The 25,404-nt window shown below is 38.8% G+C and overlaps 1 protein-coding gene across 7 annotated transcripts in view; it reads left to right on the top strand.

Moving 5' to 3' along the window:
- IQCH (IQ motif containing H) overlaps positions 1-20,340 on the top strand; it is a 207,022-nt gene extending 186,682 nt beyond the window's left edge. For 3 of the 7 annotated variants that reach the window (XM_061181984.1, XM_061181983.1, XM_061181987.1), the window contains 3 exons: positions 11,408-11,469; positions 13,994-14,102; positions 20,239-20,340. In XM_061181984.1, coding sequence (XP_061037967.1) covers positions 11,408-11,469; positions 13,994-14,102; positions 20,239-20,340 — 273 coding nt within the window. Of the gene's footprint in view, positions 1-3,732; positions 3,856-11,407; positions 11,470-13,993; positions 14,103-20,238 lie in introns of those variants that run through there. The other 4 variants (XM_061181981.1, XM_061181982.1, XM_061181986.1 and 1 more) reach the window with 3 other exon arrangements.
- Positions 20,341-25,404: the final 5,064 nt, after the last annotated feature.

Here is a 25,404-nt window from a genome sequence, read left to right as displayed (position 1 = left end):
AAAAGATTTACTGGTTGGTTGTTGTTTTGTTTTGTTTTTCAAATAATTTATCTTATTTGTGAAACTATTTAGTTTAACAAATGCTAATAAGAGCTAACTTGTTTTTGAGTGCTTATTTTGTGCCAGACACTGTTCCAAGGTCTTTACAAACTCATCTAATCCTCGAGACAATACTGTCACCTGTGCTATCAGGCTGGATAAAAGACAACACTAGATCATTGACAGTTTTTTCCTGTAGGAACTGCAGCGTTGGTTAAGTCTTTAAAAAAAAAAAGGAGGTGTATTGTATATGTTCATCTTTATTTGCATTATTATAACACATTTATTAAGCACTTAAGATAAGCCAGGAATTTCACCAAGCATCCAGGATACAGAGACATTTGACAAAGTCCCTGTCCTCCAGGAGTTGAAAAGAAATATAAAATAGATAGCACATACACAAGGAAAAACCACAAGGTCTCATTTAAGTGCCATTTAGGTGACAGTCCCTTAACTTGCTGCTGGAGTTCTTAGGAGAAACAACTGTGGACAGGCGGGGACAGAGGATGCTTTACTAAAAACGTAGAACTTGGTCTGGCCTTAAAGACTAAGGCAGTCACCATGGCAACGAGAGGGAGACCTCCCCCTGCAGAAAGGACAGCAGCCGAAGACAGCCCGTGGTCTGTTATGAACCAGTTGGGCTGGGGCAGAGAATCTGGGAAGAGGGAAGTGGGAGAAGTGGTTGGAGCAGTCCACTGAGAAAGTTTGGGAGGGTCTTCCAGCCAAGCCAGGTGTCTGGATTTCATTTTGAAGGCAAAGAGGAGACACTGAAGATTTCTGAGCATTGACCAACCTGAGTTTGGGAAATGCCCAATCTGGTAGTAATGCTCAGAATCCCAGGTACCAGTGGGGGCAGGAATAGCCTGGAAAATTACATTTGATGTAGGTCTACAATGCTCCAGGCCCTGCAGATGTTTTCAAAGAAACAGCAACAACAATAGTAGCTACTGTATCAGGTGCTAGGTGCTTATTGAATCATCAAAAGTCAGGGAAGTTAAATGACATATTCAAGATCACACATATAGTAAGTGGCCTAGTGAGGTTTTGAACTTCAGTGATTCTGACACTGTATAACCTTTCCACTATAGAATTCTGCTTGCATTCCCACCTCCCTAGTAGAAAGAAGAAGCTGCCCTCCAGGCCATAATGGTCTGGACTAGGACGGTGATGGTCATGGAAAAGAAGATGTCGCTTGGAGACATACACCAAATATCCTGGCTTTTCTTTCCGATTCCTTATGAATCACAAGCCCAGGACTGGAGGAGGGGGAATTGCAGTCTGTCTCCGTAGAGCAGAAGAAACCTCAGGACAGCCTGTCCTTACTTGCTGCTGGACAGTGAGCTCTTCTGCCTTGCTTTGGAGCCAAGATACACAGCACTGAGCTGGATCCTGCTACCAGATGCCTGCCTACCTCTCTCCCTCGCTGACTGGGTCCTGATCTTGGGTTTGCTAGTTTATATACTATAGCAGCATAAGACAAGTTTAGAAGACAAAAATAACCTTGGAATTATCTTGTGAATTCATGGTAATTACCACGCAATTACATGCTCAGTAACTACAATGGAATTCCAGAGTATTTACCGTTCACTTCCATACACAAAAGCTCGGGCTTCTGGGCCTCCATTGTGAAGGCAGGAGCATGGCACAGCCTGACATGGCAGGGCAAGCAGGCCTGGCGGTCACGTTCCTCCAGACTGACTACATAGCTGAGCCAGAATTTCACTTAACCAGTTCTTGTTACCCCACCAATAATCCCTGTCAGGTCCACCAGAGCTACGTTGTCCTCCAAAAGATGTCCTCTAGGGGCAAGGCCTGGGATGACTGTCCTGAGCTGTCATTCTCTAGGGATGGTGTGACTGTCCTCTGTTTTGTGAATCAATCTCTTCTTCTGCCCCAAAGTGCTCAGTGACTGCAAGTCCCCTGAATTACATCCTTTGAAGTGTCTCTTAAGTCAGAGAGAAGTGCAATCCACTTACCCTATTTCATGTATCCATTCTTTCTTTCATTCAAGAAACACTGAATGCTAGCATCATGTCCAGCCTGGGGATTCAGAAACCAAACAGTGCCTGCCCTCAGAAAACTCCCAGTCGTGTAAGGGAGCCAGACAGGGGAACAACTCATGATAGGTCAGGGTGATAACAAAGTACAGTTGTGAGGCATAGAGGGTCAAATAGATTTTCTTTTGTAAAAATAGAATCCCCAATGGCTCCCAGTGGGACAATACCAATGGAGGTGCACAACTCGATGCATTAGCCTGGGGGAGCCTAACATTTTTGTAGATGTGGATCCTGCTTATGTGTGGGAAGAATGGGCTTAATTACTACTATTGATAACGTAACCATCAGATACACTACTTTACGTCAATGTGGAAGGAAAAGACACAATATGTGGGGGACATATGTCACAAAAGGTGAACATGAAATCTGAGTGTGTGTGTGTGTGTGTGAGAGACAGAGAGAGAGAGAGATGCAGGTGGGGAAATGTTCATTCTCCGCTGGGCACTTACTCAGTTGGCCCCAGTTTCCTTGCATTAGCTCAGAGACAGAGAGAGAGCCTGGGGTTTCACAAAAGACAGTGTGTCAGGTCATTAGGATCCTTGCAGCCAGCTGTCAACCAGCTGCACCTCCTTCTCCTTCTCCTATTTCAAGTCACTGCATGCGATCAGGCACCTGGTTGCCCAGCACCTGAGAGTCTCCAAAGTTCAAAATCTGGTCCAGGCATCGCCATTTTCTATGCCCTAAGGTTGGCCATGGCTCTATGTGCAGTTCTCCAAATTTCCATTTACCCAAGGACAAACAGAGATAATTGTCAAAGGCAAATATCGTATTTCACAAAGGACATGCTACAAAACTATCAGGATTCAATACTTTCTTTTGCACATATTAAATTTTAAATATTTTAGGAGATATTATAGTTGAAATGCTTTGTACCTACTGTAACCAGTCTCTTCGGGATAGCTCTCATTGATAGGCAAGCAAGATATAGAATAGCAATTTCCCAAACAAAGAAAGCAGTTGGAATTAAAATTCTAACATTGGTCCCTTCAAGGAGGTGGAGTGCACTTAGTGATTTGCTGCCGAAGAGCAAAAAGGGGGAGGGTATCTTTACAGCAAGAAACCTGATGAAAACTACCTTAGCCAGGTGACCAAGGTCGGCATCAACAGTGATAAATCATGTTGATATATGTATTCTTGATATGAGGTGATGAAAGCGGCAGTTTACCTATGTAGTCCTTCTCTCCAAAACCAACAACCCCCATCTAATCATTAGAAAAACATCGGACAAACACAAATTGAGGGACATTCTACAAAATACTTGATCAGTACTCCTCAAAACTGTCAGGCAAGACTGAGAAACTGTCACAGCCCAGAAGAACCTAAGGAGACATGACAACTAAATATAATGTGCTGTCCTGGAGGGGATCCTGGAACAGAAAATGAAAATTAGGGAAAAACTAATGAAATCCAAATAAAGTATGGACTTAATAGTAATGTGGCAATTTGGTTCCTTAGTTGTGACAAAGGTACCACATCAATATACGATGTTAACAGTAGGGGAACTGGGCGTGGGCTATACAGGAACTCTCTGTATTATCTTTGCAACCCTTCTCTTAATCCACAATTATTCTAAAATTAAAAGTTTATTTAAATATTTAGTAAAGAGTCTGACATTCAGTTGTGATTTTTTTTCCAGTCACTGGCAACCAGTCGCTATGCGGTGATGAGCACCCAGCTGAGGCATGACAATCTCTCTCTGATTTTCCACTATGTTTTTCTCCAGATGTGTAAGGCCCATGGCATTGGCTATGATATTGAGGTATGAAGGGTGACAGTTGGCCAAGGCTGGACCAAATACAGGCCTGTGGGTGATCTAGGCAGCTAATAATTTGATGCACCTTCAAACAGATATTCTTTAAACATTGGTTTGACATGTATTTAGAGGAAGGTTGAGTGCTGCTTGGGGAAGGGCAGGGGGTGGCACTTGGTCTTGGGACGTTGATCTCTGACCCCAAACTTGTACACCCAACTTAGTAAAGCAAAAACCCTGTAGCTCACCAGACTTAGGAGTAATTTGGGGGACCATCTCTTAATCTTGAAGCATGTCCTGAGCTTTCTGACCCCACCCAAAGCTGCTTACTAATAAATATCCTCTTAGTCTGTTTGGGCTGCTGTAACAAAGCACCATATACAAGATGGTTTAAACAACAGAAATGTATTTCTCACAGTTCTGGGGGCTGGGTAATCCAAGGTGAAGTTGCTGATCAATTCAGTTCCCGGTGAGGACTCTTCCTGACTTGCACGATAACTGCCTTTTTGCTGTGTCCTAACACGGCGGGAAAAGAGCAATCTCTGATGTCTCTGTAACCTCTTCTAGAAGGACACAAGTTCTAACTGAACAGGGCTCCACCCTTATGACTTCATTAACCATAACCATTCCCTTAAAGTCCCTGTTTCCAATACATTCACATGGGGGATTAGGGCTTAAACATATGAATGGGGCGGGGGGGGGGGCGGGTGATACACAATTCAATCCATAGCATCCTTCCACCTACATACCATAGTTTCTTTCTAGGAGGAGTTCTGATTTAAAAAAAAAAAAAAATACTTTCCCCCATTTTTGGTCTATTTCCAGTGACATTGATGGCCCCTACCCAGCTTCTTCATCCTTAGTGTAGCTGGATGGGGGCAAAGTGGAATGTAATATCTCCTACTTAAACTAGAACCTCCATTTTGTGCCTAGAGATTCATACTACTCTGAGAAATAGTTTCATGATTTTGCACTTTGATTCAGATCTTCAAATCTGAAATTCTTAGAGGGCTATTCTAAGACCTGAGTGACCCTATGTGCTCTTGTGGAACACCCTTCCTACATCACATCAAACATATTAAAATATATTCACCTCTCACATTAAATATAATGTATAGATAATGACAAAGAATTGAGCAATAACCAATTGATCAAATGTTTTGATTTGTAGATACTCAGTTCCATATTTATTAATTTTTGTTTTTCATATTTGAAAACAAATAGAATTTTTCAGGGTTCACATATTGTTATAGGCCCTTGAAAAGCATATGGACCTTAGGCACAGGGCCAACAGTGAATAGGTTGACTGGCTGACACTTGGCAATCCCCAGCACACTGTAGGGCACTGTCAGGGTGCATAACGCCTTTTGATTAGACTGATTCATGCTGACTGCAAACACATAAAATGAAGCTCATATTCCCTTGCAAATTACATTAAAATTGATAAAATATAGAAAGAATGAAAAGGACAGATTGAACTGATTTATCTGAAATTAATTATTACATCTGCTCAACACAATCTCTTTGGAATTAAATACAGCTGATCCTTGAAAAATGCCGGAGTTAGGGGCGCTGACCCTCCACATAATCGAAAATTCAAGTGTAACGCTATAGTTGGCCCTCTGTATCCACAGTTCGGCATCCAAGGATTCAACTAACAACGGATGTGTAGTAGTGTAGTATTTACTGTTGAAAAAAATTTGCATATAAGTAGACCCATGCAATTCAAACCCATGTTGTTCAAGGGTCAACTGTAGTTTTTAGCCCTAAATTAATTAGACTTACATGTGCCAGAAGGTGGCTAAATCTAACTCTAGCTTTACCTGAATCAACTTATTTTATTTTCTTCTAAAATATCAAAGCAGAACAAGCTCTGTGAGTGGGCATATTTGGCAGGGAAAGTCTCCTGCTGAAAAGAAAACGGGCTCCATAACTTTCTATTGCCCGAGATTATTATTAGAGATTTATTTCTTTGGCTGAAGGCTTTGTACTTGATTGAAGTTCTAGTACTCCTGGGAAAAGTAAAGCACCAAACTTTACAAGTTATTTACACCTTTGTGGCTCTGAGTTGATCAGATTCATTTCTAAGAAGAAATTTTAGTACAGGGAACAGGCTACTAAGGCCCAGGGGAAACAGTGGATGGTGCAGAGGAAGGGGTTCCACTGAGGGTAAGAAGAATGAAGAAAGGGCAGAGGGGCACAGAAGAACTGACAGGCATATTTCGTAGACTCGGCCTCCAGGTCAACTGTGCTAAACAACGTATAAACGATGAAAGATGAACTGGAAGAGAAAGAGAAATATAGATTGGGGGTGACGGAGTGACGGAACAATATGAAGAAGAAAAAGATAACAGAAGAAAATAGAGAGGATAAAATCCAGAGACTGGAACAATCTATAAAAATAAGGTAGGAGGGGATAAATAGAAAGAAAAAGAGCAAATAATAAACAAAAGTACAAGAAGAGAGGAGAAATGGAATCATAAAAATCTGAGGTAAGAAGGAGACATGTGACTACTTGGAAAATTTGGAAATTCTCTAACAATGTCCTTGCTCTATTTTTCCTAAGATGTATTCTCATCTTTTCAGACACTGGGGTCCCTCCCTTGTCAGAACTCTCCACTTGTTCTCTCCGATGCCTTTTCTTGGAGAGGCATTTACCAAGCACCTACTATGTGCTGGCACTGAGCTAAGCACTATTACTTTATTATCTCTTTCATCTTCATATCTCTCCTGTAAGAAGTTGTTATTTCTACCGTATCGCAGTGAGGAATTTATGTTTAAAGAGTTTAAGCACTTTCCCCAGGTCACACAGCCAGGCATTTTATGAAATGCCTTAATTCATAATTGTCTGTAAAGTCAAATATGATTCTTTTTCTTACACCAGCGTATTCCCTATGCACCTTTTTCCCCCTAAGGACTGGTTCCCACTAACTATGTACGTTTCTAAAATATTATTACCAATCCAGTCCAAGAATTCTGGGATCCATTTCAAATAAAATATTCCACCTAGGTAATTCTTGTGTATTCTTGTGCGCTGAAGAAGCGCAAACTTCTCCATAACCCCCATGACTATCTCCACCTTACAAAAGAAAAAAAAGTTATGTCTAACAATTAACTTCCCTAAAATTTTATTGCCTCCTTGGGTTATTCTGAGTCTAAAAAGAAGATCACTTACCCTAATTCCAGTGTTACCTATGCCACCTGCTTCCAATCTTGGTCAAATTTAATGTGGGTGGCTCTTTCCAGAAAAAGAAGCAACGTTAACAATACATCAGTGTCATTGCTACCAAAAGAAGAATCCTCAAAGTCCTTATTCTCAACATTATGTTTTTCTTCCCATTATCATCATAGAATTTCACATGATGTTTCTTGTCCAAAATCTTAGGGGTAAAAGAGGGAAATGAGATCACCCTTTGAGTTTATTTTTCCGTGCTGAATATTGGAAGGACGCATTGCTGAGTTTGTAACCAACTCGGTGGGTCTCATTCCTGGTATTTCTGTAATGCTACAAAATACCCCCACTGATTTCTTAATGAAATGAACTTGTAATGAAAGCCATATGGAGAAAAGTGTCATGTTTACTGCCTGCGACAGTGTGGCAGGGCTGGTCTCACACATACATAGGCAGTGTGCCATGATCCTAAATAGCTCCACAACCACCAGCAATCACTTCCTCGGGCCAAGGGATTGCCATGGTGGCAATCATTAAGGCTGTTCAAAATGTTCTGATTCTCCTCCTTCCAGGCACATAACAGAATTGTACTTCCTCCACCCTCTCCCTGAAGTCAGGCGTGGCCATGTAACTTGTTTTGGCCAGTGAAATATGAACAGAATGATATATGTCCTTTTTATCCCTTTAAGAGCCACTCTATGAGTCGCCATAGCCTTTTTCCTGCCTTGGAAATCCTGGAAGAACACTGAGATGGAGCCTCCTTCAGCCCTGATACCTACAGGGACCAGAGATCCATGCCGACCCATGTGGGAAATGGAGTATGAGCAAGAACCAACTTTTTTGTTACACAAACTAAGAATTGTTTGTTTTTTTAATGACTGCAGCATAACCTGATTGACTCAGAAATTAGTATCAAGAAAAGGATGCTCCCCAAAAAGAAAACAAATATTATCACTTCAACATGTAATCAGTATAAAAATTAATAAGATACTTTACATTTATGTACTAAGTCTTTAAAAGCTACAGCACAACTCAATTTCGATTATTAATATTTCAAGTTCTCAGTAGCCCCATGTAGCTAGTGCCTACCATATTGGACAGCTCAGTAAAGGATGCAAGACAAGATCAACTAGTCAATAGCTCTCAGCGCTGGCGGCCCATTAGAATGGCGTGAGTGAGGAGATTTAAAAAGTACAGATGCTCAGGCAGGGCTGGAATTAGTGTGAGGCAAGTGAGGCACTTACCCAAAGCACCTCAGTAATAAAGATAAATAATATTGTAATTCAATATGTTAAAAATCAAAATTAATGCAAGAAATCCATGATGAACAAAATATCAATATTTTAAATAAACATATACTGATGTTTTCCCTTTGCCTTAGGCTCCAATATGGCTTAGCCTGGCACTGTACCCAGGACCCACTCCAGACCAATTAAATCAGTATTTCTGGAGGTAGGGCCCAGGCATTAAATTTTTAAAGCACTCAGATGATTCTAATGTGCAGCCAGCACTGACCACAATTCTAGCCCAATGTCTGTCCTAATGCCCAGATTTCCTGATAAAATGGGTAGTCAACGGGCAGTTGTAATTCTGGCATGTGGTATCTTTTACCAAATCTCCAAAATGTAGTTTCCTTTTCTGTACTTCCAGTGATGAGGAGTTCACAGCTTCACCATTTCCACTATTGGACAACTCCAGTGTTAACTTTTATTTATTTGGAGAAGAACTGTTAAAAGATAGTTTTCAAAAAAGGATAAAATCATGCCTCTCATACAGATATAAAACTAAACACATGATAAAGATTTATTTAAGAGAGAAGAATTAAGCAGATGTTATAACCAGGACAAAAAAGAATCCAAAAAACCAGACAACTTTATAGATCATCACTACTGAAATGAATATGCAAATGGAGGCAAAACTGGTTTTTCCACAAGGAGAGCAGGAGAGGAAAATCAGTTGAACCTCTACCAGACTGGACAGAATTTGCTTGTCTCTCAGTCACCTACAACTTACAGAGTTGTAAAATATCTCCCATAGAATCAAGGTGTGATATAGACAGCACGTAGTTTTCCTTTGAAGTACAAATTATTTTCCACACAACAAACTGCTTCCCTATATTTTTTTACCCATTGCTCTTAGAACAGTGGTTTTCAAATTTTGATGTGTGTGAGAATCACCCAGGAAGTGAGCTAAAAGGCGGATTCCCAAAGAAAACAAAAGCAAAAACAAATGAATGGGACTTAATTAAACTTAAAAGCTTTTACACAGCAAAGGAAACCATTGACAAAACAAAAAGACCACCTACTGAGTGGGAGAAAATATTTGCAAATGATATGACCAATAACGGGTTAATATCCAAAATATATAAACAGCTCATACAATTCATCATTAAAAAAAAAGAAACCTGATTAAAAATTGGGCAGAAGACCCGAAGAGACATTTTTCCAAAGAAGACATATAGACGGCCAACAAGCTCATGTCAAGATGTTCAACATCATTAGTCATCAGAGAAATGCAAATCAAAACAACAATGAGATATTACCTCACAACTATCAGAATGGCTATCATCAAAAAGAGCACAAATAGGGCTTCCCTGGTGGCGCAGTGGTTGAGAATCTGCCTGCCAATGCAGGGGACACAGGTTCGAGCCCTGGTCTGGGAAGATCCCACATGCCGTGGAGCAACTAGGCCCGTGAGCCACAACTACTGAGCCTGCGCGTCTGGAGCCTGTGCTCTGCAACAAGGGAGGCCGCGACAGTGAGAGGCCCGCGCACCGCGATGAAGAGTGGCCCCCGCTTGCCACAACTAGAGAAAGCCCTCGCACAGAAACGAAGACCCAACACAGCCATAAATAAATAAATTAATTAATTTAAAAAAATGCATTGAAAAAAAAAAATTAAAAAAAAAAAAAAAAAAAAGAGCACAAATAACAAATGTTGGTGAGGATATGGAGAAAAGAGAACCCTCGTACACTGTTGGTAGGAATATAAATTGGTGCAGCCACTGTGGAAAACAGTATGGAGGTTTCTCAAAAAACTAAAAATAGAACTACCATATGATCCAGCAATCCCACTCCTGGGTATATATCCAAAGAAAACAAAAACACTAATTCAAAAAGATACATGCACCCCAATGTTCACAGCAGCATTATTTATAATTGCCAAGATATGGAAGCAACCTAAGTGTTCATCAACAGGTGAATGGATAAAGAAGATGCGGTATGTATGTATAATGGAATATAACTCAGCCATAAAAAAGAATGAAATTTTGCCATTTGCAACAACATGGATGCACGTAGAGGTATTAGGCTTAGTGAAATAAGTCAGACAGAGAAAGACAAATACTGTTTGTTATTACTTATATGTGGAATCTAAAAAATACAACAAACTAGTTAATACAAGAAGAAAGAAACAGACTCACAGATACAGAGAACAAACTAGTGGTTACCAGTGGGAAGAGGGAAGGCAGGAGTGACAAGACAGGAGTAGGGGATTAAGAAGTACAAACTACTATATATAAAATAAATAAGCTACAAGGATGTATTGTACAGTATAGGGAATATAGCCAATATTTTATAATAACTATAAATGGAGCATAACCTTTAAAAATTGTGAATCACTATGTTGTACACCTGAAACATATAATATTGTACATCAACTATATATCAATAAAAAAGATGCAGTGTATATATGCAGAATGGAATATTACTCAGCCATGAGAAAGAAGGAAATCTTGCCATTTGTGACAACATAGATGGAACTTGACTGCATTATGCTAAGTGAGATAAGCCAGACAAAGACAAAAATTGTACAATATCACTTATATGTGGAATCTAAAAAAGTCAAACTCATAGAAACAGAGAGTAGAACGGTGGTTACCAGGGCCCGGGGTGGGTGGGGGATTGGGAAGATGTTGGTCAAAGGGTACAAACTTGCAGTTAGAAGATGAATAGTTTCTGGGGATCTAATGAACAGCATAGTGACTATAATCAACAATATTACATTATATACTTCAAAATTAATATGAGACTAGATCTTAAATGTTCTCACCACAAAAATAAAATGATAAGTATGTGATGAGATAGAGGTCTTGGCTAAAGCTACAGTGGTAATCATATCGCAATAAATAAATATATAAAATAACTTGTACACCTTAAACTTACACAATGTTATAAATAAATTATAATCTCAATTTTACAAAAAACACTGTCCTAGAACATATCTATTCCATATTCTGGAGACATCCTTTCCAAATGTGCCTCTCACAGTATTTGCAATTAGCTCTAGATTTCAGTTCAAATCAGCCTTATTGGTCTTCGTGTAGTATGTTTTCTTTACTTTGTTTCCAACGTAATATGCTATTTCTTTTCTTCCCATTCAAATTTTATAGGACAGACAAGGAACTATCTTTATATTTTATGAACACCTGAAGAGAGACAAGTTGGGAATGTTGTGAGTATGAAGTGTGTCTATGAGATGTAATAAGCTAAGAAAATAGACTATAACAACTAACAAGAATGATGCTTCTCATGCATTTTAATCAGCATGCTGATTTATTGGTTGTCTATCTTGTTTTATTTAGATCTTTAAGTATTTCATAAATTGACTTTAGATGTGTCAGCAGGAGTTCATAAGTATAATTGATTAATTATCCAAAATTGATGGGTAAGGGGCTAGTTTTAACAACATATTACACTCAAACACATACACCTACAAGGCACAGCAAATGTGACTGATGAGGAACCAGCTCAGATGTCCCGATTGCAGAAGGGCAGTTTTCATTCTGGCATGCTTAGAAAAATGCTCTGGTGACTTGGCAAGATGCTCCCCAAAAAGGCAGGGTCTGTCGTCCCTCTTCAGATCCAGTTCCGGCCCTGATGCAATCTCCTCAAGATACATTTATGCTGAGAAGAGTCCTATTGCACCACTCAGGAGGCTTCTCTATGCTTCCCTGTTTCCTGCAGATTTCTCTCCAGGTTATTCTGGAGAACAAGCAAAGTTGTCTCCTCATCTAGGACTCAGAACTTTAGAGCCACAACCTTGAATTGTGTCTTATTCATATCTTGGAATATGGTTATTTGGTACCTTTAAGTCATCCTGACTTATTGGGAAACTGTTTCTGTCTTATATTTTTCTTCCTTTTAATATCTACAGAATATTGAAGAAGAAAAGATGAGCAACTATAAACTTTTCTTTGTGTTGTTTGATTTTCTCTGGAGGATCAAGGAGAGGCTTTTCATGAGTTGGCTGGGCTTTGTTTGGCTTTATTGCAGTCAGGTCACATCAGGTGAGGGCTCCAAGAGGGGATGACCCTACAGACCAGAATTTTGTGGTTTGGCTTTACTGGGATAACGTCATACTGACTCCATTTGTACTGGCATATTTCTGGAAATAGTGGCATTTGAGTAGAAATTTCAAGGGAAAAATGAAGGAAATTCTAGAAATGAATCATTAATAGGGAACGGGACTTAGAGTCCATCTAGTTTCTTGATTCCCAGCCTGGGAACCATGGACCTGAGGAGGCTGAGGAGGGGTGGCGCAAGGGGCTTGAATCCATGTGTGGACCCAGCATCACACACACACACACACACACACAATTTTTTTAAAGTATGGGTCTCAATCTTTAGTATATGTAAGAATCACCTTGGGGGACTTGATGAAACTATACTTGGTGAAACTGCACAGTCAAAGATTCTGATTTTCTTGATCTGGACGGGGCCCAGGAATTTGTTTGGAGAAGCACCCAGGGTCTAATACATACTGACCCTGTGGCAATAAAATACAAACCACTGTTAAAAATTAATGACTCTAAAGTTGCCTTTGGCTATTGTTTTTTCTATTAAAAGAAGAGATACTAATGTTCAGTAGCTATAAGGGGTAGGGGTAGGTGGTCCTTGGATTTTGGGAATCTAACTCAAAAAGTTTGGAAGTACTTATCTAGTCCAATTCCTTCATTTCAGAGAAAAAGAAATGAAGACCCAGAGAGTTTAAGTAACTTCCCCAAAGTCACATAGTCAGTGGCATGACATAGAGCTCTGGTCTTCTGTCTTGGAGCCTGGGAAGCTATCTACTCCCACCCTGACCCAAGGGAAAGCCCAATCAGGCTGGAAGGAAGCCATTCCACAAGTGTCTAAGCCTTAGACTCTAAGGTGACTTATTTTACAGTTAACAACTGGGAAAAGAAGTAATCCCAAAGTTCTTTGCAGCTGCCTTAAGAGGCAGCTTGCTCTTTAGGTTCACCCCCTCAGGATAGAATGATTTTAAAAAACTAATCCATTCATTTAATCTGTTTTTAACTTTGATTTTTAAAAAAGTTTGAAAAATAGCTAGAAAAATACCCTGGAGTTTTGTTTCCAAGTTAAAACTTAACAATGACCTAGTTGTTGGGGAATGTTCACTGACCATAGTTTAATTCTACAGGATGGTTTGCAAGTTGTCTCTGAAATCTTCTTTAAATGTATGTTCAGCTTTATAAAGACAGCTGTTCATGAATGGGGCACATTCTCCTCTGCACATAAATGGGGTGCATTCATAAGTAGCAGGAATCACTTGTATACATGAAATAGAAAACAAACTCTAGATGAAAGTCTCCAGAATACTGAGGTGCAAATGTCTCTGTAGGCAAGTAAATTGTTAGGCATGAATTTTACTCAGCAACAATTCTCTTAAACTAACAGTTTTTAAAATGAGCTAATACTAGTGTCCTAGCTCAGTGGTAGCCTTTTGCTAGGAATGACTGAAACTATTCCTACATTCTGCTAAGTTGATTAATAAAAAATATGTATTACACAAATCCTTTTTGTTGACAAGTTAAAATGGAGCCTCATCTTTCATATCTCCCTGAAGATTGCCACCTTGTGAGATTGAAAATACTCATTAAATTCCATCACCAGACAGGCACAAATGAGAGGGTGATTGTTTTTAAGCATGTGAGGGGAATCGTTGGTAAACTCATTTGTTTGGATATCATTAACAGAACAATCGGTGAGGATCTCCAGGGGGTCCTCATGACCTTTGCTCGCAATCTCTTCATCATCCATCAAGAAATATCAGCACCTAATATGCAAGGCGAGACCAATTTTAAGGTGAGGTGTTAATTAACTAACGATCCTGGTTAATTTCTATACAAGGGCTGAAAATACCTCATGCTGCATTGTAAACAAGTGCTAAACCATTTTTTTTTCATTGTAAGCAGTACATATTTTACAACGTGCAGGGTCAATATTGTAAGGTTCCCACTGAACCCATTAGTTAAATTTAATAGTTTGAAACTTTTTCTTTGAAATATAGTAGACTTGTTTTAACTTACTGCAATTTCCAAACGAAAGCTTACAAGACAACAGGGCTTTTTGATGTTGAAGGTGAAGTGTCACAATGGAGCCAAAACAGAGACTGTCACAACCAAAAACCCTGAATATAATCTACCTATATTTCAGATAATACAATGTCTGGCTAAGGATTCCTGGGAAGCCCAAATTTCTAGGGCCAGAGAAGTTCTGAGATGCCAGGAAGGACCATGTGTGTAGAGAGAAGAGGAAAACCTCACCATATACGTAAGCCATCTGCTCCACCCCATTTTGCCAAAGTGGGACAGGTGTTTTTCATCGCTAACCTTTTGAAGCTTCCAAACGTCCCTTAAAGATGTTGGTTCAGGAAATCCAGTCATGTGTAATTGACCAGAAGTCTCAAAACTCTAGAAAACAGGAACAAGATCTACACCGAAAGTTTTAAAAATACCAGCTGAACAGAGATGAACACTTGGTATTGCTCACCAGAGTCTGCATCTGGTTCCCAGTCTGAGCCTTCATCGTGTCTGAACTGGTCAAGTAAGTCAAGGGACTCATCAGAAACCACGTAGGGGGACTTCCCTGGCGGTCCAGCGGTTATGACCCCGCGCTTCCACTGCAGGCGGCGAGGGTTTGATCCCTGATAGGGGTTTGATCCCTGGTTGGGGATCTATCCCAAGTGGCCAAAAAAAAAAAAAAAAGAAGGAAAGAAGCAGGGAAGGAAGGAAGGAAGAAAGGAAGGAAGGAAGGAAGAAAGAAAGAAAGAAAGAAAGAAAGAAAACCACATGTGATTTTTCTCTTAAATGGAAAGCCCAACAAAAGCTTGATAAAAATAAAAATTTTGAATACTTTTTTTCCTTGAGCTAGGGCCTGGTCCCTCTAGTAACAGTAATAATGATAATAATGCTTTGCTCTTCAATGTGATTTTATGTGTTGCATCAACTTTCACTGGTCCTAAAGGATCTATGCTCATCAGTTATATTCTAAGTTCCTGCCAGCTAGCATCATTTCATCTGTTACTGTGATGTGCAAAATTCTGAGCCTATACGCACGTGATCGGTTATCTGTCCAAATACAGCTAATAGTCAGAATCAGATGGTGCTGTGGACTGAATTGTGTCCTCCCAAAAGTTCACGTGTTGAACCCTTCATCCCCAATGTGATGATATATGAAGATGGGGACACTGGGAAGTTATTATGTCTAAATGAGGTCATAATGGTGGAATCCTCATGATGGGATTAATGCCCTCAAAAGAGACCAGAGAGCTTGCGCTCGTTCTCTCTGTCTCTGTCTCTGTCTCTCTTTCTGTCTGTTTCTCTCTCTCTCTGTCCTCCTCTCTCTGTCTCTCTCTCCTGACCATATGAGGATACAGCAGAAAGATGGCTGTCCACAAGCCAGGAAGACAGCTCCCACAAGGAACTGAATCAGCTAGCCTTGACCTCGAACTTCCCAGCCTCCAGAAATGTGAGATATAATTTTTTGTTGTTTAAGCCACTCTGTCTACAATATTTTGTTATAGCAGCCTGGGCAGACTAAAGCAGATGGTTTATCCCCCAAACCATGCATAATTAGTAGACTCTGAGCTTGGACTTGAGGTTGGCAGAGCCAAGTACTGTTGACAAAATAAAGGCTATTTCTCTGCCCTTTGTCTGACTTTAAAAATCATCAAAAGTCAGATGTTCTTAAGTAGCTTTTAAATATCTCATGGTTTCTAGCCTTCTCATGTCATATAAATAAAATTGCTATCTTGACATTTTTTACTCTTGTTAGAAGGTCTAAAGGTAAAAACTTTAAATCTCAACAAAATAGGAATAATTTTTTTAAAAACGTGAAAAGTGGACTAGATTCATTTTGGGTAGTATTTTCTGTCTACCCTCCTAAGGACAGTCGAATAAGAATTTTCAGTTTGTAAACAAGGATTTACCAGCAAAGTAAAGGCCAAATAAAAATGGAAGGTGATGCAGAAAAAGCATTTAACAAAATCTAACACCCTTTCTTGATAAAAACACTCAAACAAACTAGGAATAAAGGTAACTTCCTCAACCTGATAAGGGCATCTAGGAAAAACCCACAGCTAACATCATAGTTAATGGTGCAAGACTGAAAACTTTCCCCCTAAGATCAGGAGCAAGACAAGGATGTTTGCTCTCACCACTTCTATTCATCATTGTACTAGAGGTTCTAGCTAGGGCAGTTAGGCAAGAAAAAGAAATAAAAGGCGCCCAGACTGGAAAGAAATAAAATTATCTCTATTCACAGATGACATGATCTTATATATAGAAATCCTAAAGAACCCAGAAACAATCTATTAGAGCTAATAAACAAATTCAGCAAGGTTGTACGAACCAACATCAATATACAAAAATCAATTGTATCTCTATACATTAGCAATGAACAATCCAAAAATAATTTTAAATCAATTTTTTAAAAAATCAAAATAATAAAATACTTAGAAATAAGTTTAGCAGAAGAAGTATAAAACCTGTCCACTGAAAACTACAAAACAGCATAAAAAAAAGGAGACCTAAATAAGTAGAAAGACATTCTATGGTTTATGGAATAGAAGACTTAGCATTGCTAAAATGATAGTTCTCTCCAAATTGATCCACAGATTCATTGCAATTCCTATCAAAATCCCAGCTGGCTTTCTTGCAGAAATTGACAAGATAATCCTAGAATTCATGTGGAAATGCGAGAGATCCAGAATAGTCAAAATAATTTTGAAAAAGAAGAACAAAGTTAGAGGGCCTCTCAATTTTAAAAACTTACTACAAAGCTACAGTAATCAAGACTGTATGGGGACTTCGCTGGTGGTGCAGTGGTTAAGAATCCGCCTGCCAATGCAGGGGATGTGGGTTCAATCCCTGGTCCGGGAAGATCCCACATGCCGCGGAGCAACTAAGCCTGTGCGCCACAACTACTGAGCCTGTGCTCTAGAGCCTGCGAGCCACAACTATTGAGCCCGTGTGCTACAACTGCTGAAGCCCACATGCCTAGAGCCCGTGCTCTGCAACAAGAGAAGCCCCCACTCACTGCAACTACAGAAAAGCCCGTGCGCAGCAACGAAGACCCAATGCAGCCAAAAAAATTTAAATTAATTTTAAAAAAAAGACTGTGTGGTGCTGTCATAAGAATAGATATATAGATTATATAGATCAATTGAATAGAATTGAGAGTCCAGAAACAAAACTTCACTTTTACAGTCAATTGATTTTCAACAAGTGCCAAGCCCATTCAATGAGAAAAGAATAGACTTTTTGACAAATGGTGCTGGGACAAATGGCTATCCACATACAAATGAATGAAGTTGTACCTCTCTACTCCACAGCATATACAAAAATTAAGTAAAACTGGATCAAAGACTTAAATGTAAGAGCTAAAACTATTAAACTCTTAGAAGAAAACAGGTATAAATCTTCATAACCGTGTGGTTAGCAATGGTTTCTTAGATATGATACGTTAAGTGCAATCAACCAATGTAAAAATAGTAAGTTGGATTCCATCAAAATTGAATACTTCTGTGTGAACCAAAGGACACTCAAGAAAGTGAAAAGACAACTTACAGAATGGGAGAAAACATTTGTAAATCATAAATCTGATAAGTCTCTAGTGTCCACGGTATATAAAGTACACTTACAATTCAACAATAGAAAGACAAATAACCCAATTAAAAAGTGAACAAAGGACTTGAACAGACAGTTTTCAAAGAAGATATGCAGGGCTTCCCTGGTGGCTCAGTGGTTGGGGGTCTGCCTGCCAGTGCAGGGGACACGGGTTCGAGCCCTGGTCTGGGAGGATCCCGCGTGCCGCGGAGCGACTGGGCCCGTGAGCCACGGTTGCTGGGCCTGCGCACCTGGAGCCTGTGCTCCGCGATAGTGGGAGGCCCGCGCACCGTGATGAAGGGTGGCCCCCGCTTGCCACAACTAGAGAAGGCGAGAAGGCCCTCGCGCGGAAACGAAGACCCAATACAGCCAAAAATAAAAAAAAAATAAAAAAAAAAGAAAATATGCAAATACACAATAATCACATGAAGAAATGCTCAACATCATTAGTTATTAGGGAAATGCAAATCAAAACAGCAAGATACCATTTCACACTTAAGATGGCTAGAATCAAAAAGACAGACAATAACAAGCTTGACAAGGATATGGTGAAACTGGAGCCCTCATATATTGCTGACAGGAATGTAAAATGGTGTCACGGCCATGTATAATTTCATATTTCCTCAAAAAGTTAAACAATAGGGATTTCCCTGGTGGTCCAATAGTAAAGAATCCATCTTCCAATACAGGGTACGTGGGTTCGATCCCTGGTCAGGGAACTAAGATCCCACATGCCCGTGGGGCAACTAAGCCCGCGTGCCACAACTACTGAGCTCTCGTGCCTCAATGAGAGAGGCCACGTGCCGCAAACTACAGAGCCCACACGCCACAACTAGAGAGAGAAAACTGCACACCACAACTAGAGAGAAGCCCGCACACCGCAACTAGAGAGAAACCCGAGCAGACCACGCACCTTAACGAAAAGATCCCTCATGCCTCAACAAAGATCCTGTGTGCCACAACTAAGACCCGATGCAGCCAAAAAAAATAAGGACAATAAATAAATAAAATAAAATTTTTTTAAGTTAAACATAAAATTACCACATAGGGAATTCCCTGGTGGTCCAGTGGTTAGGACGCCATGCTTTCACTGCCGAGGGCCCTGGTTCAATCCCTGGTTGCGGAACTAAGATCCCACAAGCCACCATGCAGCATCACCAAAAAAAAAAAAAAAGACTCAGCAATTCCACACCTAGTTATATACCCAAGAGTATTGAAAATATATGTTCATATAAAAACTTGTATATTAATGTTCATAGAAGCATTACTCATAACAGCCAAAAAGTAGAAACAGCTCAAACTCCCATCAACTAATAAATGGGTGAATTCCATTATATTAAATGAATAATATTTCATACATTGGAATACATAGGTGTAAATCTTCATGACCTTGTGGTTAGCAATGGTTTCTTAGATATAATACCTAAAGTGCAAGCAACCAAAGTAAAAATAGATAATAGATACAATGAAATATTATTCAGCCATAAAAAGGAAATTAAGTTCTGATCCATGCTACAACATGGATGAACCTTGAAAACATTATGCTAAAACACAAAGGCCACAGATTGTATGATTCCATTTACATGAAATGTCCAGAGTAGGCAAAACCATAGAGACAGAAAATAGATTAGAGGTTGCCAGGAGCTAGGAGAGGTGGAAAATGGGAAGTGGCAGCTAATGGGTATAGACTTTCTACTTGGGGTGATGAAAATGTTCTGGAACAACATAGTAGTGATGGCTGCTTATGAATATACTAAAAACCACTGAATTATATACTTTAAAAGGGTAACTTTTATGGTATGTGAATTCTACCTCAATAAAAAATAACTAACTAGAATAAAATGGAAAGGTGCCAATTTTTCTCCCAAAAACCAATGGAAATAAATGCTCCCATCAGCCAACTAGCCCTCATTCTAGAGTGACTAGACCAGTGCATCTCAAATTATCTGCAGTGAAGGACCTGTTTGTTTTGTTTTTTCTGACTTATCATGCATCAAAACTTTTGTAAAATACAATAAAAAATGAATTACTAGAAAAATGAAATGAAAAAATTGAAGACATAAAATAGAAGTCCATTTTTTTCATTATTAGATTTAATAGACATAAAAATTTCTATAAAGCTTTCCAAGTTCTTACCCTCAATTTTTTTTACCCTTTCATTAAGACTGATAATCAACAATCTGTAGATGGGTATTGGTTAGTGGAACACACTTTAAGCAGAACTGGTCTAAACCACACTGAACTCCAAAAAGGAGCTAATGTTTGAGGGGCTGGGTGCAAGACTTGAAAGAGGTCTTTAAGTAACAAGTATTATTTTTACTGTTCATTTACAGACCGCCATTGATGACATTGAAGCCATTCTAGGAGTAACAGAGGAAAACAAATTGAGATTTGAAGAAAACCTAGAGTCCAAAGATGATAAAAAACCTCTCTGAACCTGATAAATGAATGGTCCTGGAATACATTACTGATTTTGGATTCCAATCTAGAGCCAAAAAAGGGGCAACATTCATTTTGCTATTAGGAATAGAAGGAAGGGAAAGTTAGTTTGCTTTGTTTGCTAGGAGGTGTATCAGAACAGATTGTAATGTAATGCTCTTTTTAAAAAATTGTTCATTAAGTGATCTTATTTTACTTATTAAACCAAAACCTGTTTGTGTTATCATTTCAGAGCATTAAACAATCTCTTCCTCTTCCCAAACTCAGGAAGAAATAATCAGGAAAGTTACAAGTCTCACTAATATCACTTCTCCATCTACCTCTTTATAAACTTCAGGATTATAAATGTTTTATAAAGTTTTCTCCTCCTGTTTCTGATAGTAATTTGTCTTCTGCATTTAAAAAATTGAATAAAGGTTTAATCATCACTATTTGGCAAAACGCAAATGTCTTTTTTTCCCAAGAAAATTACATTTATATGGATTTTTAAAGTGACCCTTTATCATTCATTGTATTTTTATTATATCAAGCCACTATTGTCTGTTGTTGCCATTTTTCAAAAAGTAAGGTAAGCCAACATCTAGTTAAATAAAGCAACAGAATGTATCTAGGTGGCAGTATCTGCTCTTAGTTTAAGATACAGTGTAACTCAGCCCTTTAGCTTGAATAAACTCAGCCCTCTAGCTTGAATAAACATTCTCTAGTTCTCCATTTAATACAGCAGTAGGATTTTTACAAGCATAATTCAACAGTACCTTTCAAAGGGCAAATTGCTAAAATTATGCAATGTTGACACTAACTCTCAGCATTTGTAATTGTTCAAAGTATTTCTACATCATCCAGCTTTACTGAAGGGGGAAATATGCAAGTCACAACACCAAAATCACAGAGATGTTTTAAAGAATGACCTTTATATCTTTAAAAATATTTGAGTGTGTTGGGGAAAAGAGGGGTATTTATAACCTATGGAATTCCAATAATGTGTTAACTATGCCTCAGCCATAGGCTGAGTTTCTGCAATAAAATTAACATTAGTGTGTGTATGTGTCAGCTTTTGTTTTGCTATAGTTGGAAATACATTAATTAGCCAGGTTTCCTGCCTGTGCTAGGTAAAACGATGACCTCTTTTTCTTGCCAGATCGCTCTAATCCATATGAGGGGCCCATTGTCCAGACACTTGACGAATAGGAAGTACTACATGCCCATTAGAGTCTCGCCTCAATTGAAGCCAGAGCAACATAAGGTCCAAGAGACTCATTAGTTCACTGGCACAATGGTGTCCTGAGAGTAAATGAAACCCTCTGTCTCCTTATGGCTCTCATCTGCTCTGGACTTTAAAAGAAAACTGTCTCTGTTTTGTTCAGCACAGCAGTGGATCTTTCACATGGTGAGATCCCCATCTTAATAGTACAAAACTGTTAAATCTATCAAGGAAGTTTTTACATGTGAATTTTGATTAGCACTCTTGAGCCCCAAGCTGCTGGCAATAGTAAAATGAGTTCACTCTCTGGTACTTTTTTTTTTTAACCCACATGATTGCCTTCTCAAACAATGCACTTTCCTTCTTTGCCTCTATCATTAACATACACCACAGAGTGCCTGTTTCCAAATTCAGGCCTTATATTCAGATTCAGGTCTCACTGGAAAGTGATTGGGAGTCAGGTTCTCTACCTAAAAACCTACGGCTTCAAAATCAAAGGAGAAAAATTGGTATAATAGAACAATCACTTCAAGTAATTAAGTGAAAGAAGCCAGAGGACCAGATTAAATTAGTGAAATGTTTTAATTACAGAACATTTGAAAAGAAGCATAGTCCATTATCTTTTAGCACATATGAATAGCAAAGATACTGTGCTATTGGTAAACTAAGGTAAGTTTGAAAAACAAATCATGTATATGTGTACAATGTATCCTAAACATAAATTAATCAATATAAATGACTGAGCTTTTACTATTCTAAATGGGAAACTGAAATCTTTGTTGATAAGAGGATTTTTGAAAATGATGTGCCATTTTTCGGGAAGTTTTGGGGAGAAGCATACGTTTAACAGTAGAGCTATCTTAGTATGAGAAATGACCCATTGTTTAATATTGAATGTTTGTGATGGTTTGAGAAGCAAACTCTACTAACCATTTAGGAGCACATTATTGGATGATGATAATTATCTTCCTTTACATATTACCTATTTTATATTGACTTTAAAGAAAGCAAATAAATGATATTCAGTGGCAAACTGTGCTTTCTACTTAACTACCTTCCACTATCTACTTACATTTACCTTTTATTGAACACTTATTACTGGCTAGGTGTGTACTGTACTAGAAGCTTTATATACATTTTTTTAATTGCATCTTTCCAACAACACCACGTGGGAAAATACTACTACTGTCCTCACTTTACATACAAGAAAACTGAGATTTAGTGAGGGTATCTCACCCCATGTCTCAAGCTAAATGAAATTTGGGATTTAAACTAGTTTAACACAAATTCTAGCATATTGTATAAAGTAGACAGTTCAGTATCTACTTGGGATTTAAACTAGTTTAACACAAACTCTAGCATATTGTATAAAGTAGACAGTTCAGTGTCACTTGTCCCAGATCAGGCAAGGGACCTACTCTTTTATAACAAATTCTAGTGTGTTGCTTAAAGTACAGAAGGACGGTTTAACTTACACATGCTTCCTGCTAATAACATAAACTTGGGCAGCTGACTGCATTGTGAGGCATCACAACTGCATGATCAAAGAAATCAGAAGAGAAAGTGGCATCAGTGGAATTCTCCTATGGTGACGGATCTGTAAGACTTTGGTGGAGGACTGATGATGGGAACGTGCAGAAGAGTCTGAAAGCTGGGAAATCATGCCCCATAGTTTCACTCGAAAGATGGGTATTAGGTCAAGAAACTGGGTAAGGTTAAGAAAGGACTTCCAACAGGATGTAGAGTAAACTGGGAGGAGTTTGGGGAGCATTACTTCAGCTATATCATCCTAAGAATTGCAAGCATCCTATTTTTCAAGTATAAAAATAGGTATTTTATCCTAAGTAATATATTAGTAATCATCTGATAGCTTTAACAATTAATCATTTGTATGCATCTGGCACCTTTCTTCTAAAGAGCTCAAAGCACTTTACATTTGTTATCTCATTAATTCCCAACACTGTCCCTGTGGGGAAGGTGATAAGTATTTTAACATTTAAATGTTTATCTTTCAGAATTTCTCAAGCATACATTAATTATATTTCCAAAAGTATAAATGTTCATTAGTTTTATTTTACTGTTCCTCTGGCTTTAATGTGCATAGCAAATTTGTTCAACTCTTTAAATGTGCTAATCACAGTAAATCTTATTTGGAAAACTAGAAATTATGTTGCCAGGATAATGTGAGGGTAGAGGTTACAGGGAAGGAGGAAGCATCTGACTTTGCCTTTCTCCTTGGAAGAAGTTTGGTCTAATCCATTGCAAGTGCGGATGTAATGACTGTGCTGTGGCTCTTCTGTATCTTTTCTGTATTCCATTCTTTCCAAAAGGTATGCCTCAGGAGGGTAAGGACTGTATCTAAAAGCCTGAGGCAGACTGAGCTGCTACTTCCATCTTTGTTTTATTAATGATTTCATCAATGTGGAACAGAAAACTGATGCATTCTATTAGGAGTTACATTCCAAAGAGTCACAGAATAGTAAGGGCTAGAAACTTGTCTCCCCAGCCCTCCCTCTCTCTGAGATGGCCATACCTTCCTCAATTTTCTAACTAGAAAAATGGCAGATAGTTAATACCTGCTCCTTAGGGAAGCAGTAGAGATTAATTGGCCAATGTTGGGAAAGTCTTTCAAAGATGAAGCACTCTGCATAAATGTGTAAGTAGTATTATTACATTGCAACTTCAAATGGAAGTTCTAACTTTGAAATGTGATTATACACTTTCTAAGAAAGCCCTTTCATAACCACATATATAGGTTTATTTTTCACTCTAACAAACAGTCTAACTCATGGTTGTGAAACTTTATTGCACTTGATGGAGGGGCCTGGCTTTATTAGTTTTAAACTGCTGGTTTCTGGGGTATTTATGTAAGTGAGGGAAAGATACCAAAACAGTAAATAATAAGCATGTCCCTGCTGTTTAAAAATCTGTTGGTAGGGCTTCCCTGGTGGCGCAGTGGTTAAGAATCTGCCTGCCAATGCAGGGGACACAGGTTCGAGCCCTGGTCTGGGAGGATCCCACATGCCGCGGAGCAACTAAGCCTGTGAGCCACAACTACTGAGCCTGCGCGTCTAGAGCCTGTGCTCCACAACGAGAGAGGCCACGACAATGAGAAGCCCGCGCACCGCGATGAAGAGCGGCCCCCGCTTGCCGCAACAGGAGAAAGCCTGCGCACAGAAACAACGACCCAACACAGCCAAAAATAAATAAATAAATAAATAAATTTATTAAAAAAAAAAAAAATCTGTTGGTAAAAACAACTTTTGTTTTGTTATAAGAAGACCCTAAACGTAGCACAGAAAAATACAGCTTTGGCATCTATGTGCAAGTGTTTTTTGGTTTGGGGGGGTTTTATGATGGTGGTTTCCCCCCAAGCATTTCTTTTCCATTCTGTAAACATTTTGGTTCACTTCCACATTTGTCACCATATATATTATATATATGTGTGAGTGTATGTATGTATGGAGAGAAAGAGAAGTGAGTAAAATGCAACATTTTAAGATTTTTTTATTTAACAAAATGTTAAAAAGTATACCAGATGGCTAATTATAGCTCCCAGAAACAAAAGGCCACACCTAAGTTTATTGCAGTTGCCTCATAAGGAATGTTATGATGAAATCATGGTTCCATAAACTTGACAACAAAACAGCAAAATAAACTTCAAATTTAAATTCAAAATTTGGTTCATTTACAGACTCATGCCACTTTGCTTCCCAGAAAAGGACACAAAATACTTACTTTGCAATCACTGAAAAACTCAAAATTATCTAACAACATTCTCTTTATCTAGGTTTCCTTCACAATGCCTTTCTACTCATTATCTCGGGTGTTTGTTTTTTTTTTTTTTTCCTCAAGTTGA

Source organism: Eubalaena glacialis, chromosome 2 (assembly GCF_028564815.1).
Source record: "Eubalaena glacialis isolate mEubGla1 chromosome 2, mEubGla1.1.hap2.+ XY, whole genome shotgun sequence".
Lineage (NCBI taxonomy): Eukaryota > Metazoa > Chordata > Mammalia > Artiodactyla > Balaenidae > Eubalaena > Eubalaena glacialis.
The sequence above is the reverse complement of the archived record's forward strand: the minus strand, read 5'-3'. Positions and strand labels throughout refer to the sequence as shown.